Source organism: Merops nubicus, unplaced genomic scaffold (assembly GCF_000691845.1).
Source record: "Merops nubicus isolate BGI_N331 unplaced genomic scaffold, ASM69184v1 scaffold6349, whole genome shotgun sequence".
NCBI classification, from domain to species: domain Eukaryota; kingdom Metazoa; phylum Chordata; class Aves; order Coraciiformes; family Meropidae; genus Merops; species Merops nubicus.
In genome coordinates, this window is record NW_008632954.1 from 36682 (window position 1) to 55160 (window position 18479).

Sequence of the window (18479 nt, forward strand, 5' to 3'; positions counted from 1 at the left end):
CAGCTCCAGCTCCAGCTCGGCAGAGCTGAAAAGCTCGTTTTACAGAGAGCAGGCTGCGGGAGAAACGCGAGCACCGGCGCCGCGGCATCCAGCAAACCCTTTCCTAAAGCACCCGTTCCCAGGGAATTTGGATGGGCAAGGCTCTGCCAGCAGGATCTGCAGCCGAGAACGAGGCAGAAAGTGCTACAATGGCTTCATCGAATCGAGGGGGAAAGTGGGACTGAGCACGCTTTGGGATGACCTCATCTGCCACAAATGATGTTTTCTGACTTCTGAAGAGCGGCTATGTGATTACAACGAGGGGTGTGCGGAAGAGGAGAGTGCCCTCCTGGTGACTGCTGCTGGAGATGTACCCCCCTGCTACAGAACTCGTGGAACTTCTCTGAAGCTCCCCAGTGCAGGAAAATCACCAAAGCACACGGTTCAAACACATCTGCAAGCTCTTCTGGAATTTAAACAAAAGTTGCCATAAAAATACCAAAGAAACCTCCAAAGCACAGGAATTTTCACTGTACCACTATAATGGTAAGCTCTAACTGTTCCACTGAGGACTCCTTTAAGTATACTTTATATGGGTGTATCTTTAGCATGGTGTTTGTTCTGGGCCTCATAGCCAACTGCGTGGCTATCTACATTTTCACCTGCACCTTAAAAGTGCGGAACGAGACCACGACCTACATGCTCAACTTGGCAATATCCGACCTGCTCTTCGTGTTTACCTTACCCTTCAGGATTTATTACTTCGTCACGAGGAACTGGCCCTTCGGAGACATCCTGTGCAAGATTTCGGTCACCCTTTTTTACACCAATATGTACGGGAGCATTTTGTTCCTGACCTGCATCAGCGTGGACAGGTTCCTAGCTATAGTGCACCCCTTTCGGTCCAAGACCCTGCGGACCCAGGGCAAGGCCAGGCTGGTCTGTGCCGCCGTGTGGGTGACGGTGCTGGCGGGCAGCACGCCAGCCAGCTTCTTCCAGTCCACCAACCGCCGCAACGACACCCAGCAGAGAACCTGCTTTGAGAACTTCTCAGAGGACACGTGGAAAACCTACCTGTCCCGCATCGTCATCTTCATCGAGACCGTGGGCTTCTTCATTCCCCTCATCCTCAACGTCACCTGCTCTACCATGGTCTTGCGGACTCTGAATAAGCCCCTGACGTTAAGCAGGAATAAGTTAAGCAAGAAAAAGGTGCTCAAAATGATTTTTGTCCATTTGGTGATATTCTGCTTCTGCTTCGTGCCTTACAACGTCACGTTGATACTGTACTCCCTGATGAGAACGCAGACCTGGATTAACTGCTCGGTGGTGGCTGCAGTGAGGACGATGTACCCTGTCACCCTGTGCATTGCTGTCTCCAACTGCTGCTTCGACCCCATCGTCTATTACTTCACCTCAGACACCATCCAGAACTCTATCAAAAAGAACCGCTCCAGACCGCGGGACGGGCGGTTCTCCGAGAGGCCAGTTTCAGAAAACTTCATCCAGCACAGCCTTCAGACCATAAAAATGAAAATATTTGACAGTGACTCTACAGTATGAACGGTCTGTAAAAGACTGCTGGGACTCAACTGGAAATAGGAGCCTGCCCATTTCTTCAGCTGTGGAAATATAGTTTGAGATGGAAATGTTACGCTCCCTTCGCAGCAGAAGAGGTTGTTGTAAGACTTTAAAAGTGTTAAGCATAGCAGGACACAGAAAAAGCAGTTTAAGGATTTATGTCCAATGGCTGTTCTGACAGCTTGTAGCTAGAAATGACCTTTTGGTTTCCCATTAGGTTAACCAAAGTCCAAAGACTGTCAAGTTAAATACAAATAAAAAAGGTGGGTTTATTTCTGAAGTTAAAACAATTGCTCATTTTTAATAACTATATTGGTTTCCAATTAGCTGGCAGCAGGGTGAAACTACCTGTTTTACACTGCAGAATCCAGTTGCTGAGGAAAACAGCATCATATGGATCATAACACTTCAGCTCCTGTGCCTGCTCTAGAGTCTCCTCTCTCTACCTTACTCTTCCCCTCCTGTCTTTCTCCCTCCACTTTCCTTCTTAGAAACCATTGAATTCATAGGAGGCTTTGGTGAGTGGGCTACAGGAACTTTGTTTCTCCCAGGTTTATCTGATAAAACACGTGCTCTCTCCACAAGCCTGGCCCCAATAAAGCAATTAAATCTTCTGGTAGTTTAGGGCATCTGGAAACAACTCAGACAAACTGGTTTTTCTTCTCACCTCTGTCTCAGATGTCTGTGTAATTAGAACAAAATAACTGCTGATGACTGAAGTTAGTGCTTTAGGTACAGTAGCACTTTATTAAATTCTTTTGTGAGGAGTTCTTCAACTCAGCATGACTTTTGAGCAAAATAACATCCTCCAAATAAGGTACCAATCTCAACCTAGTGGTTTCATAGAAAAACATGACCTTTGCTAACTAGAAACGAGGATGTGCATCAATTCAAATATTTCTTCTAGGAAACTACTTGGTGTCCCATAAAAATTCAAGACATGGTAATTTTTAGAGTGAAAATTCTCAGTCTTGAAGGTCCCTTCCAACCTCAAGGATTCTATGATTCTATGAAATATTTATAATGGGAGCATATAAAAATTCAAATGCTTTTTTTTGCAAACTTTATAAAAAGTATAAAAATAAGTTACTTTGGGCTATATGCTAGAAAAGTTAGCCAAGACACTTTGCAAAAGTCCAAGCCATGTAAAAGAAGAAATCTATGTATACTACTGTTACAAACAGGGCTATACAGACAGAGGTGCTTTAAAACATCCTGCTATGCATATTTCCCAGCTATTAGAACATTGTGTACATTTTTCTCACTTTAATTTAAGTTTGCTGTAAAATTAAAAAAGATATTTAAAAGGTAAAAAGTCAGTGTTGGTTTTTCCTCCCCCAAAACAATGAAGTGGGGAATAAGAACAGAGTTAAAATGAATTTGCACTTCAGAGCTCAGGCAGACAGTTGCAACACACAAAATAGCAGGGAGGCATTTTTACTTCAGGGCAGTATATGGAAGTGTGAATCAATGTTGGAGAAAATGCATATTGAGCTGTCAGAGTACATTGTATGTTATCTGATTGAGTTTACTGCCCTCTGTGTGAAGCTTTGGCTTAACTGTTACAGATCAACTGTACACTGCCTACTTCTGCTGGAAAACTGACTGCTAAAAACTAATGCCAACTGAATGTTAAGTTTAACAGGATTTTAATTCTTTATCCACACAACTCATGAAAGGAGAACTCAAACAGTATAAGCTTAAGCTACTAAAATAGCATAGTAGCTGAAAATAGGCAGTTATCTTAGTTAGGAATTCTAAACTCTTCTGATTCATATCTGACTTCAGAAAAAAGGCACAAAACCCCCAGCATGAGCAGAAATCCCATATGGTTTCCATATGCCACTGCCAAATCCAAAGTCATTGACAAATCCAAAGTCCAAAAGCCAGCTATGCATCTCTAACGACCCAATGCATCTCTCTAAAAAGCCTGTTTAATACTAGACCCTCCCCAAAGACTCTGAGACAGTGTCACTGCTGGGCTGTGTTTCTAGGCTACTACTCTCTCCAAGCTTGGCAAAGCTGTTCCTTGGTGGAGTGACAAGTTGTTCAGCAACGCCTCTGCAGCACAGCAATAAGCACCCTGGAGCCTCACCCTGGTAAACAGAACCTACTCTGAGATTACAAAACTGCAGGGAAAACAAAAAATACACGACTGACTCAAAAGCAGAAGAAGTCCCATGTATGGGTGGTCCACTCTACACCAGACTTCCCTTGGTGTATTACCTCAGTGAGCCTGGGGAAGCATGAAGAGCATCTCTTTTGGCCTTGAACTCACTCACTTCTTTATTATTAAACATCATTTTTTCCACAGGGGGACATGGGGGCTTGGAAACCACCACCACCACAACAAAAAAGTCAAAAAAATAACATCTACAGTTTAGATAATCTGGCTGTTCCTTGTGAAATACCTGATCTAACTGATTCAGAAGAGGAGGGGTGAACCTGCACCTCCCACAGCAAGCTGATCTAAAGCCAAGCTACCAGCTGCTCAGGACTGGATGAGGCTTTCTCCACCTTTTCTGGTTCTGCAACAAGATGATCCTGGAGAGCTGTGGATGGAGCAACATTCTCACTAGTTCATTCCTGAACAGCTGCAATCCTTCCCTCTGCTCTTGCCTTTGATATAAACTCTTCAGTCTCTCTGGTAAGAGTTTATGCCAAAATTTACATCTAGATGAGGTGTTATGCTCCTAAGTCATGCCTTGGCATCTCAAATAAAAAAGGCTTATACTGTCAGAGCTCCTGAACTTCCAGTGTTGCAGCCAGTACTTCCTAAAAACACATTATTTTTACTCACATGCCTATGCAGGGGGGGCTACTTTCAGGATCAAAACTTACAAATCTGTTCTTTGTAGTCTGGTTTCTTCATCTATAGAGTGCAGATACTGCACAATTGCCATAAAAATAAAAGCAGTGAAAATTTAATTGATTCCAAGTATATTTTTTTTTCTAAACCAAGGTAGACAGCCACTGGTAACTAGATAATTAACCAGCAGCTTCAAAAGACAAGAATAAAGAAAGTTTCTATCAACACCTCTGATTTACCTCAAAATACCATTACTTCAAAAGCAAAAGATTTCCCATTTTATACCTCTTAAGTTCAGCTCAAAAATTATACAGCTGTACTGGAGCAGCCCCCAAACATCCAGCTCATCTACAATCTTGCCTCCAAAAGTGGCCAAGGCTGGTTGCTTGGGGAATGCAACAAGGCTCATTCTGAGACTGAAATTTCTGAAAAATCCCACTTGAGCATGGTATCCTCTACATTATTTATTCTTCCAAGTTATTTTCTAGGAGTTTTTATCCATGCTGTTCATGCTTTTCCAGCAGTAGGTGTAATAGTACAAGGTTCTTGCACCTGAGCAGACCTGTAAGCCCTGACAAGTTCCCTTTTTTTGCTAGACTATTATTTATACCTCAGGGTTACTGGCATTTGAGCATTACTGACAAAATGAAAGAGGAGACATTTCAAAAGCTAAGGCAAAATGTAAATCAGAACTATTCTCAATCTAGAAGTTGTAAATGCCTGGACTGCATTTGTTAGCCAATTATCAGAGTGCTGAAAAAAACCTGTATAAATACAACAGAGCCCTTGAATGGGCACGTTTGCAGAACATACCCAACAGAGCTCATGAAGGATGGATGCAAATTCAGAAAGCCACACTTGCACTGCCCAATACTTCTGCAAGAAGTCAGATGGAGTTTGTTCTGCTCTGCTCTGCTGCTGAAGCCTCTCACAGCCCCCACCTCCCCCTCAGCCAGTTCTGGTTACATGACTGTTTACAGAGCAAGCCCCGTTTTTCCCGTAAGGAAACTGAACTTATCACAAACTTAAAGCAAACAGAAGAACCCTGCACACGTTGTAAAATCCATCATTTTGTCGGAAAACTAAATGTTTCAGGACAGAGATTTTCAAGTTATTTTTTCTATTTAATGAGCAGTCTGCCTGCTCTGGTTATAACAAAACTAAAAGGTGTCCTGCACTAAAGAAGGGATAAACTTTTCTACACTTTAAAACCACAAGCAACAACAAAGGAAGGCCTCTAACAACAAGTTCCTGTTTTTCCACACAGATTTGCCCTAACTCTGCCTTTTTTTAAACAGTGATTTGCTGCCTTAAAGAAAAAAATTCTTAAATAACAATGCTAGTAACAGGAGACAGGGATAAGATTAAATCCATCTCACATGAGAACAACTGTGGTTATGTTAACTCTTCTGCTTTTCAGATGAATTCTGCAAAAGTTGCTTTTTTTTAATGACAGGAAGTCAGCTGTACACATTAGCTGAAAGTCCTCATCCTTCTGTAAAATTATGCAACATTGGAGCTACTAATTTTTGGAAGTTTGTCCTAGTAAGCACTTTCTATAACCAACTATTAATTGTAATAAAAACTGAAGACATTCCTGATTACTAAGAGGTGATATTGGATGACAAAAACTTTACCATTCATCACAGCATGAAGAACTACACTGGACTAAAGTTGGATGCATCTAGAATAAAACTTCAATGCTTTTAGGAAGTAATCAAAAAAGTACCCCCAGCATTGCAGATATTTCTTAATGGAGAAGGGTGTTAAGGGTTTAGCAAAACACGGCAAAAAAAGTGAGACTACAGATGGTGAAGCAAGTACCAAAAACTTTCAGCCCCAACAAAAATATCTTTCATTACTGACACCAAATCTAAAAATTCTTGGTCTTTTTTTTTTTTTTTCTTAAATTACTTAACACCTTTTCTGTGTGAGAGACTACCACACATACTACTGCAATCTCACAGTCTCTGCCACATGCTCCTGTTGGTGGGCAAGTGCAAGGAGGGCAAACAAAACCAGCAGCTATTTTAAGGTCTGAGTTCCTCTGAGCTGTCAGAAGGTACAACAGGCAGAGGGTGCCATGCACAGGCTCTGTTTTGGCCAGCCTAACACCCAAACCAGAAGGCCAAGGGTGGTGACAGTTCAGGTGCTTACCCAAGCCAAGCTCAGAGTAGGTAGAGCCTAGCTGGGTAAGCTGAAGTCTCTGCTCAGAGCTCCAGGAGAACACCAGGCACAGGGCCCAGACGTTGGTGGCACGGCACTGGGGGGACCACAGCACCCACCAGCCTGCACCCAACCTGTTCTGAGCAGCAAACTCAGCCCAACTGAGGGGCTGCCACAAAACCTAGAGAGACTGATCACCCTGCCTGCTCAACAGCTGAGAACAGGGGGATCCTCACCCCTGATAAGGACTTTTTATTACTGGGAAGTTACTTTAAGACACATACCCGGGGTTTACAAACACAAGTGAAATATCAGATTTATACAGTATAAAAGCAGGTATTTATTTATAAGCAGACACTTATTTGCCCTATCAAAAAAAGATCAAAACAAAAATGCATTTTTTGCATGCAATAACTTAAAATTCAGCAAGCAGGGAGACAAAAACCCACTTCCACTGATATGTAATTTGGTAGTTTGAGTTTGATAAGATACTCTTGTCCCCTCAAGAGCTAGAAAACTGAGCACACAGCTGGGAAAAACACCTTCCACTTTAGACTGTTTGGCACCTATTTTGCTTGCTAACAGAAGCTAATCCAATCTTCCATAGAAAAGTTAACTATGTAATGTCTCAAATAACACAGCAATAAGGATAGAAATAACAATAAAAGCTTATGACAGGTATTTAGGACTCTGGCTCAGATGAAATAGGCAAGACAAAAAAAAACCAAAACCACAAACACACAACACTAAATTTCATTCTATCCATTTCACCAGTTCTTTTCCACTACAGAGATTTACCAAACTGTAAATCAGAGCACATAATCCCATCCAAAGAAGATGCAGCAGGGATTAAAGCTGCAGCATTTAACCCAAGTTTTACTCACTTCCATATTTGAGGAGCCAGCCACATCAAAGTTGCCCCAGTTCAGCAAGATTTGACAACATTAAAGAACTCCAAGTAGATCTCCCTGATTTTTTTCCTCATGGGCAACCTTTAAACACTCCTACAAAGCACTACAATGCAGACACTGCAGTGCTGCAGGATGAAAAGCTGAAGTTCAATCTAGAGACAGAACAGGACTAAAAAGAAAGTCCCACAGCTGTGGTGTGACCACCAAAACATCAGAAAACATTAAAAAAAAACACACCAAGAAAAGCAAGGTCTCCCAGAAAACTATTTCAGTATTTTTTGTTAAAATGTTACTAATAAGCAGGGCAACTTTAAGGGAAGAAGACTAAAAAGAAGTATACCATTTGTGACCATGTCATACTTCTGTGGCTGTGTGCTTGGGACCAGTGTGGACACAGACAAGATACCTTCATACCACACCAACAAGAGCTGCAAGCTCCACTGAGCACAGGCTGTAAAACCCAGCTCCCTATCACAGCTGTAAATCTACAGCCAGAGAGATCATGACACATTCTCTGCTCCTGTAGCCACCCTGCTAACAGTACATGACCTCTGCACCACCCTAAACCCCAACAGTGGCTACAGGGGAGATAGGTGACACAAGTGGCCACCTAAAACTGGGCATAATTAAATAACTGCCTCTTGTTAAGACATCCTTAATGCTGAAAGGGGAAATGCAGGTAGGAAAAGTAGTATTAAGCATATGTTACACTTCTACAGCTTTAACAGACAAACATCACACATCTAGTTCAGGTTTGTCACTGAGACAGAGCCAGCAGCAGAGAGGTACAAAGTATGTTGAACAGAATGAATTGCTTTCTGGAAGTGTAGCTCTGTCTCCAGTGCAGGGGTACTCTAAATACCTAAGTTACAGAAGTCTAACAATGTAGAACTCAGATCCCCCAAATTTAAAAAAAAAAAAAATCTATACTTTAAACGAGCAGATACAGTAGAGAAGAACTTAAATCCTTAATGAAGAACAGCATTCAAACTTCACAGAATAAAAACTCTGCATAGTTTCTGTGTCTTAGGTAATCCTTTTGGTCATGTTTGTACTTGAATCAAAATGGCATCTTAAGGGTTGGGCTGACTGAGTATACCTGCAACAGATAAATCCACTAATACTGTGCTGATAAAACTAATACCTTACAACCCTAGTGAGTGTTCTGCACACTCAGGGAGTGCCTACCAAGAAATGAACACACTGGAAGCAAAGACAAAAGCAGGAAATGGGACCTTGGCCTTCAGTGTTCTGGTTTCTCTTCCAGCAGCCTAGAGGATCTGCTGGGATGGTAACACCCAGGCATGAATAACAGCTTGAGTCATCTCCACAACAAACAGGAGTGGCAGGGAAGATTTTCAAAGTGTTGGTGCAGACAGTCAAGACTATCATTCAGTGTTCTTCCTGGTTTTTCACTTTGCCTTCAGCTGTTAAAGCAGATAAAAGGTTCAGGCCTCAAAAAGCACAGCTTAATTCCTATAAAAGGAAACTCTCCAGGAATACTAGAAAGGCACAGAAGAAAAACTCTTACATATTTTTAAGCATCTGTTAAATATGTGTGTACGTGTGTGTCTATATATATGCTCAAACTAAAAAAACATATGAATATATATGACTTTGTATGATACTGTATGATATATTCACAAATACCCAAAAAGCAACCAACCTGCAGACTTCTGAGAACATTCTATGGTGAATGTAAAGCCATAGAAGGCTTTCCACCCACAGCTGTGAAAACTCAAGTGTCACAGCTAATTCATGACCTTAAAAAAACAAAAAATCCCCCAAAAATACAAGCACATGGAGCCAAACCAGTATGATCCTTCAGCACTATCACACCAAGTGGCAGTGACCTCTCTCTCATTGCCCATGCTTCTGGGACACACTCATGATGCAAGCAGAAATATATTTAGCATGTGCAGACAGAAAACCTCAAATAAATTTTCAGTTCCCTGTTTAAGATTCAATCTGCACTCTGCTAATGTAACTTTTTCAGAAGGAGCATGGTGAGCATGTGAAATGGCAGTTTGGTGACACTGAGCTCATGTTCTCCCCTGTACGAAAAACCCTAAAAAATCCCACATCAGAAATCACTGTCCATAGCAACCTCCACACTGAGACAGGATACAAAATGCCTAAAATCCAGAAGATGACAGGAAAGAGGTGAAGCCTGCAAAGCAGCCTGATGCCTGCAGTGCCTGAGGGGCCTGTATCTACACCAGTGAAGTTCCCTTGGTGGCTCATATCCTGCCAGTGAGTGTGCTGGCAAATGTTGTCATGCTGGATAAGCCAAGTGTTTTCTCCTTCTGCCCAAGGCTGTCCCTCATTCACATGTTAGGCATTTCTACATCTAAGGAAAGGCAAAATGTAGCAGGCATGAAAGGAACATGTCTGACATGCCAGCCTTCCTAAGAGGACTTGGCTGCTGTGCAGAAACACATAGACTCCTGGAGCCTGCAGGACAGGCAGCAAGGGAAGACGTGACTCACTTGCCAGCTGAAGTCACCTCCGTGGCTGAACCCACAACTGTCTCCAGTCAGTAACTCAACGAGCCACAGCCTGTCCTCCTAAGGCCTTGAGGGCAAGTGGCAAAGCACTGCTTGCACCCACACAGCTCAACTTTCTCCACTTCTAATCCATCCCAGCAGTTGAAAAGAATCCCTGAGCTGCATCATGCCCCAGATCATGCCCAGGCATCGTCCAGAGGGAGGGCTGACTAATGTCAGAACACATCAGGGAATGTGTTACTGATGAAGCACCACTGATGGCTGTGGAGCAATACTCAAGCCCAAACTACTGTCTCCTTGAAGCCAGTAGTATGGATGCAGCACCAATAACCAGTTCTTTCTGCCTGCTTATCAACAAGGTTTTAGAGTCATTCTTCTACTACAACAGTCAATAATTTATCCAGTAACCTACTGGATAAAATGTTGACAGCATGACCATTCCTATCCCTTCCAGTTTTAAAAGGAATGACTTCAGAGACTCAAAGAGAGTACTTCAACCTGCACATGCAGACACCTTCCTCCAGAACAGGTGTAGGACATCAGACATAAACCTAATAGAAAATGCTACTAAGAATACACACCACAAGAAAATACACTAACTCCCACTCCTAGGTGTTCAATTCCTCCTTACTAGGAGCACAGAAAACCTCATTTGAAAATTGTACACTGCATCCACAGAAAGCAGCACAAAGCACTTCAGGACAGGGAGCTCCACAATCACCATGTCCTTGTGTAATCCAAGGCTGCATACTACAGCAAACTGTGAAGGAGTAACTGCTCACCTCTGACTTCTTACAGCTTCACCGTGACCTGGATTTGTCTTACACATTTTAAATAAATCTGACACATATCTATTTAATGATTTTTCTCCTTACTGCACAGCCAGTCTGCTGTCATTCCAGCCCAGTGAGTTTGTCACATTAATGCAATAATGCATTGGTTTTGATCATTTTTCTCAAGAAGGCATTTCTGCCACAATAAGCTGCACAATTTAAAACCAACAGAAGTCTCTGGTATGGGATGAGATAGCTGAGTATGATCATTAACTACATAGTTGACAAATACTTATTGCAAAGATTGATGTTAAATCAATGAAACAGGATAAAACAGTACTGCAGATTTCATTGCAAATGTTTAATTGGAAAGAGAAACCAGAGAGGAGGAGCTGATAAAGGAGAAGTAGTATGGAGCACAGTTTAGACAATGCTACATGGAAGAAGCTATAAATAAAACTAAGTACCCTTGCCTCCTTCAGATCACATTTTAACCATTAAGAGAATATAAAACCACCTTGCATCAGTCATTAGAACTCCAAAACAGATTACAACTTTAAATCACAACCTGTATCCATCCTGGTGCTCCTTCTCACTTTGAAAATACAAACACCAATGAGGACAGCAAGTGTTAAAGAGCAGTGCAAAGGCAGCCTGCAGTGTCAGCAGCTGCAGCACAATGCACTGCCTTGGTTCAACATCTGTTTGATCCTCACACAAACATGAAAATCTCAGTTGAGGCTGGCAGACTGAAGCAGACTGTGAACAAGCTCCCTCTGGTCTGTCACACGACCCTCCCATTCTGTTCTGGGCTGCTGGGGGGTTGCAGAAGGTGGCACAGCTGCCTCTCACCCTGTTAACAGCACAAGTTACCACACAACCTTTTAAAACTGCAGTTCTACAAGAAATACCCCTTGGACTCCTCGTGTTCAGGTAGATGAGTTAACAACAGTTTTACCCTCTGTAGAGCTAACCAGGAAAATGTGTCTGTGCCTCTGTCTCTAACCTGCCTTACTGGGCTGGCATTAATTACACTGTCTTTGGGCAAGGCTGCCATTGGTCTGGCACTCTGAGAACAAGACACTTACACCACCCTGGTACTGGGTGGCTGAAGCTTCACAGAGCAGAAGGGTTTCACACTCTCCACCTCCCACACCTGTGAAAAGGCATCTGCACAAAGTGCATTCTCTAAGCAGCAGCAGGAAGAAATCTCACCTCACTTGTTCCTCCCTGTCCACAGCTTGTGAGCAGAGTGCAAGCTGAGAGGCAGGGAAATACAACTGCACTGCTTTGCAGATACAGGTAACACAGATACTTCCTAAGCATTTACTTTCTTAAATGACACAGGAAAAAAAAATAAATTCAAACCAGTCCCCTCCTTGCCTCCCCACAAGAGACCAATTTGACAGAATTACAAAAAAGGCTGAGTGTGAACTCCCAGACTTTCAGTTAACAAGGTATCCCTTTCATAGGAAATCTTTAATAAAATAATAAATCCTCAATCGTATTTACATCAAATATGATAAAAATTAAGCAAAGGTCAGACTACCCTATTTTTGAGTGTAAAGTAATTTCAGTTCCCTTTTTTTAAAAGTTACAAAATTAGTGTCCAAAAAACTGTAAGTGAGATGAAGCACAAATGTTTTATAGTAAAGAAAGAATACTGCATGGTATATTTCTATTTTGCCTATAAAATTTATGCAGCATTATTAACAAGCTCTAAACTGATGTCCACATGATCTGCAGCTGGAAGCACTGGTCAGTAACATTTCAGTGGATAAATGGGGCTTTTCCCTTCAGGATTCAAGAAAGATTTGAGGAAAAGGAAGTGCTTTCCACATGACTTAGTCAGTAGGGACACCCACCCCTTTTGAAAATTAAGAATTATTGAGAAGAACATTCAACTTTTTCCCATCCTTTGTCTGGCTATGGGGTTTTTTTTGTTAAAAGAAAGGATGACCTAGAAAAGTTTCAACTCCTTCCTGAAGTACAGCTGACTAAATCAGTTAGCTATGTAAAATCAAAAACATATTCACAATGCACTAGCAAAAGAATCTCTCTCTTCAGATACCAGTAAGAAACATAAGACTTCACATTCATTCAATACAGCTTCCAAAACCAGATGCACTTCATGTTTTCTTTCTTCACAGAAATTATGCAAGGCATTTTTACTCAAAAAAGCTCCATGACAAGTAAAAGTACAATAAATTCAAGCTATTCTGTATTCAATTGCTCAGTCCCTTTAAATCTCATACTGAAGTCCTGCTTCCTAAAGTAGTGAGGAAAATGAAAGACTGGGTATGTATAAATCTGACTTTCCAAAGAGCAGATAGGCCTTGGAATGAAATGTGGGGGAAAGCAAGAACTGAACAAAAATATCTGGCAAATAATTAGAGGAATCAGAATTGCACTGCACAAATATTTGTAAATAAATGTTTTTCAAATGTTTCTATTCTTATTTTTCAAGCCAGCCTTTGTTTTTTTTTTGCAGAAGCTTTACTCATTCCATGTTTTTCTTCATTTTAACACTTTGAAAAAAATACATTCTCTAACCACATTATGAAACTTAAACCACCTCAGGATTCCACTTTGTTTTGATTATCAGGCAATTTGTTTAAAGCTAACCCAAAGCAATCAATTAAGGTGAGATACCCTTTATGACTAAGCAGAAATCATCTGGCTTTTCTCTCCTCCTTCACTGAGTGTCTGGGCTAAAAGTTATTTGCTGGTATGAACTACACTTCTCTAATTGCCTACCCCCCCTTCTTCAGGGAATTACTAAGCAAACACTTTGTAAACCTTGCACACTATTACAGGAAGACAATACCCAGGTAAGGAACTGCAGGATATGGTAAACCACTCCTTTGTTCACCTTCTGGACCTTTCTGAGATACCTGAGCTCAGCAGCCTCAAAGGTTATTTTTGAAAACACAGTGCTTTGGATTTTCCAGTCTGAAAGCCAGAATTCAAATCAGATTATCTGCATGTGGTGCCTGAATTACTGGGTAGAAAATAGTAAATATGGTTTATTTGCTGTTTGGTAATCTCACTTCAAACAGGATTGCAGCCACTTTTTGCTTGTAGAGAGTTAAACTGGGAGATCTGTACCTTTCCTCCCTCTGAATGTGACAATTCTTTAATAAGCACTTTTTAGAGGACTGCAAGCTTCTTAAAATCCTGCCTGCCTCTTGAAATACCACCTCATTCTCCCTGTTTCTGTAGGCTCTGGTAAAAGGCTCTCAGCCTCAAGTGCTTTGAGGCAGTCTTATTAAAAGACTGGCAGAACCACAAAGACATTCACATGGCAATGGAGAGACCACTTGGATTTCCCAGGTACCAAACCAGCATGCAATTACAGGGAGGAAAATTTACACTCTGGTATGGCAGCTGTTACACTGCACCAGAAATCCTGAGGCACATCCAGTGTTGTGGTGATGAGCATGGAGCTGGATACACCAGTCTTGGCTCCCCCTCTGGAAAGCTCACCTTCCCAACAGGGAATCTTCAGGGAGCCACATGTGCCCATTCACTGTCAGCAAGGAAAATCAAGTGGCAAGGACTGGCTGGTACAAGATTTAGCCTGAAGCATGGCAACTGCTTCCATGCAACCCTGAGGCCAGTATGCTTCTCCTGAGCTGGAAACCTGAACATGGATAGGGTTCTTGTTGCTTAGGCCCAGCAATGCTCCATGAATTCAGGAGCATAATCCCAAAGTCTGGTACTAGAAGATCACCACCTTTTCACTCTGAAGTCATATAGAAACCAAACATATTACCCTGACAAAACCTGCTTCATGATGGAACTATCCTATTATCTATTGTATACTGTGTTTTTCCAGCTTCCCAGATGGAATGGGTTCTTAAACTGTTGCTTCATATCTCTCTGGTCAAAATTATCAGTCTTGACAGTCTCCTGTTTTGTGGCATTAATAGCCTATTTTTGGTTTATAAGTAACACACCACAGAAAGAAACAATATTTGATTTACTGAGATCCAGCCTAGAAAACCAGCCCAAACTTCCAGCATTTTATTGTAGTGGCATCCAAAAAATACCAAAGTGACTGAGGCACCATGGACAATGCAAATCAATTTTAAGTATGACTAGCAAACATATCAGATGCTGGATAAAAATTAACTCCCTAGTAGCAGCACAGAATTTATTGCCTTGTCTTTGGCACCAAAATACTGTTTAAGGGTATTACCATATGATTCATGCCAGGCTAGTAAAATGATGTTAGCTTACAAGCCTGTAAATCAGCAGAGCTACATCAACTTCTTCTGATAGATTCCTTTTTTTTCTCCAAACCTGAAGACATGCCAAAATTAACCTTGTTTGTCTCTTGCCATTTATTTAGCTAGAAAGAAATCTCAGAAGACCACAACTTATTTCACAGTGTTGGGTGTGATTTCCTTTTCCTAGATATGCACGTTATACATGGGCAAATACTGCTTTAAATCATTACTTACAGATTGCCAAGCCAGAGACTCCATAATTCGATGTTCACAGCGTTCTAGGTGCTTTATCATCTCCCTTGTTAGGCTTGGCTCTGCTTTAATAAAGCTTTCAATCACCTTGTAGAAGTCAAAAGCTTTTAAATCAAACACATTGAGAATCCAGGGGAAAGACAAGTCTGTTTCAGCACTGGCACCATCACTTTGTGAAGCATTTCCTGCAGGGAAAAGGAACTGAAGTTATCAAGATTGCTACATTCTTTCACTTCTGATGGGTTTTTTTTCCCTTTTTGTATTTATTGAATCATTGCTAGTTGAGAAATTTCAGTGAGCACTTTTTTTCCCCCCCCAATTTACTGTGTTTTGTGTATTAAAACAAATGGCAATAGTTATCAATAAATAACAATGCTATTTAGGACTTCAGATTCAACTTACTGCCATATGTAGCCATGACAACCTCAAGAGCACATGCCAGAAGAGATGTGTGGAAGATGTTATCGTTCAGAAGTTGGCTAAGGAGAAAGAAAGTTATTAATACTTGTCTTGACCCTAAAAGAGTAGAATTGGATAACAAGTTTGGGGCACACACCTGAAATTCTGCACTGAGAGGCGTTCTTCCTCCTGAAATGCATAAATCAAGGCAAACTGGTGAATATTCTCAGTATCTGTAACTGCAGTCAGCACCAGTCCTCAGCGGCTAAGGAAAAAGAAAGTTATTAATACTTGTTATCCAATTCTACTCTCTTAGGGCTAAGACAAGTTTGGGGCACACACCTGAAATTCTGCACTGAGAGGCGTTCTTCCTCCTGAAATGCATAAATCAAGGCAAACTGGTGAATATTCTCAGTATCTGTAACTGCAGTCAGCACCAGTCCTCAGCTGCCAGCACTCCACTTACCGACTTCAGCATCGACTCCATTACTCTGTAATACAGACGTACTCCCAGCTTGTATCTCTGGTAAAAAAAAGAAGAAATTCAAAAATATTACAAGAAGTTTTAACAGACCACAGCAGACTCTCCTGTTTTAATGATTCAGAACATTTTTGGAAGAGCCACAGCAAAGAAGGCGTTGTCCCCAGCTCCATTTCCAAGAGTACTGGAGAGGTCTCAAAGGCTACAAGGGTTTGTGGCTACCACAGCCACATGAAGAATCAAGTTTACATCTATTCCCAGCTAGCAAGATAGAAACCAGCACTGACAGACTGTCAAGTACAGACTTGGTAGGATTTGCTTTCCAAAATCTTTGTAGAAAGCACAGCTGGCCTACTGATTTTATAAGGAGTCACCTTGTGATGTTTTAGGCTAAGTTACCTTAATGAATGCAAATATATGCTTCACTAAATGTTTATTGCCCAGCAATTTTCCCATTCTTAATGGAAGTATTTACACCTAGTTCCTATTGCTCCTTATAGATTATTCTTAATCTGTCAAATACTCTCTTTACAGAGCTTCAGAAAAAAATCCACATCCTTTCCTCAAGTAGAAAAAGAACACTTACTTTTTACCATTATTGATCTGCACTGAAGGCCAGTCAATAAGTCAGGTCTCATGTTAACTAGTACAAACAGAGTTCAAATGAGTAATCCTCAACCAAAATGCAAGTTACCTGTGAGCCAATTTCAGCACATCCCTGTCCAACTGCTTCAGCAAATTTCTTCTTGAAGATATGTTCAAGATTTTCTACTCTCTTCAGGATACTGTCTGTAGGGTTCACTGTGCAATTCTAACACAGTACAGGAAGGAGGGCAGAAAAAGGAAAGGCAAAGAAAGGACATTTTACTTCAAAACCATTTAACCACATTAGTCCTGCTTCACTTTGTTATCTCTCTCAATCAGCTCATTAGCATAGATAAAAGTGAAGTACTTAAAGACACAATCATTGTATATGTTCAACAGTTTCCAGTAACTATAACTTCATGCTTCACATGCAGCTAGCTGAAACTAACCCAACTAATATGGGAATAATACCACCAACATTGTTTTTGAAGTTAGAAATGTGCTGAAGTTGCTCAGTGTGGAGACAAGAGACCCTCTGTAAGCACATCCTCCTTCCATTCATTGTCTCCCTTTTATATCCCCTTCTTTTTCTTTCTTCTTTTTCTACTTTTGTGCAGTTACAAAAAGATTTAAGAACTTATAAGGTTCCAGTACACATCAGACAGAAGTGTTCTCTAAAATGGTTAATCCATTTAAACCATTCCAATTAAAAAGTACTTCTTCAAAGATGGTTAATAAAGGAGCTCCCAAAATAATGTGCATCAGATCTCTACGTGTACATTTTACTCAAGTGATAATTCCAAGAATCTTTCACAAATCTCTTCTCTAGTCACTTACATTGAAATACTTGATGAGAGTCTCTGATGGTTTATCAGCTGCTGAGTTTAAAATCATTGTCAGTTGCTGAATGTTATTCATTGCAGCTCTGCAAAAACACAATAAAAATCATAATGAGCATTAAGGTTGGCTTGAAATTTTCCAGAAACTGAACAGCAATTCTACAAACACATTTATTTTACTTAACTCAGTTACCAAACAACCTGCTGGGAAAAAAAAACTATTGTACTGTGTTAACTACTGTGGATTTTAATAATCTAATGAATCTAATAATCTAATTATCAGAACGATTACAATCCATAAGTAAACAACCATAATAACGAATTAAGTAATAATACTAACAAGCACTTTTAAAAAGTAATAAAATGGTGGAATAGCAACCCTGGTACATGAAAATAGTCAGTTAAATCAAGCAACTCCCCAAAAAACCAAAATACTTTGTCTTTTGTACAAAACCAATACAGAACACTGGTGAATGAAGACAGCTTTTATGTTTCAAGTTACCTGTTCACAAGTGTAATTCTATCCAGTCTCTATTGTTTTAGAAAAGTTAGTGTAGTAATTTATCTCCTAACACTGAAAAAACAGTTTGATTCTTCCAGTACTGTTTGTATGTTCTGAAATTTTCATTGTGTTTTTTTTTTGATTGGGTATTTTTTTGTTTGTTTGTTTTACATTTCTGTGCTATTTAATGTCAATTTGGCTCATATCACTCAGAAAAGAAGGGGAGAAATAAGAAAAATATGTTCAGTCATTCCAACTGTCGTAGTGGAAAGATGCATTTTTATGTAAATTAGTTTTTGGAAGGTTTTGGTAAAAATCACTTCTACCAAAATTCTACTAGTGGTAAGGAAAAGCATAAGGGCAGTGGAAAAAACTAAAAGGAAAATAATCCTCTGAACTAGTACTTACACCCATTTTATCTAGTTTTCTATGTAAGTAACTGGATACAAATCCTCTGATGAAA

At 40.6% G+C, this 18479-nt stretch overlaps 2 protein-coding genes across 2 annotated transcripts in view; one reads left to right on the plus strand and one right to left on the minus strand.

The window, feature by feature from the left end:
• RB1 (retinoblastoma 1) overlaps window positions 1–17600 on the minus strand; it is a gene marked incomplete at its 5' end in the record, with an annotated part of 42988 nt that extends 25388 nt beyond the window's left edge. Inside the window, 6 exons of the mRNA XM_008948068.1 lie at window positions 15193–15395; window positions 15613–15689; window positions 15952–15983; window positions 16076–16132; window positions 16785–16901; window positions 17513–17600. Coding sequence (XP_008946316.1) covers window positions 15193–15395; window positions 15613–15689; window positions 15952–15983; window positions 16076–16132; window positions 16785–16901; window positions 17513–17600 — 574 coding nt within the window. The remainder of the gene's footprint in view (window positions 1–15192; window positions 15396–15612; window positions 15690–15951; window positions 15984–16075; window positions 16133–16784; window positions 16902–17512) is intronic.
• Window positions 523–1542, plus strand: LPAR6 (lysophosphatidic acid receptor 6). Its single transcript, XM_008948066.1, has one exon. The coding sequence runs from the start codon at window positions 523–525 to the stop codon at window positions 1540–1542; it is 1020 nt and encodes a 339-aa protein (XP_008946314.1).
• Window positions 17601–18479: the final 879 nt, after the last annotated feature.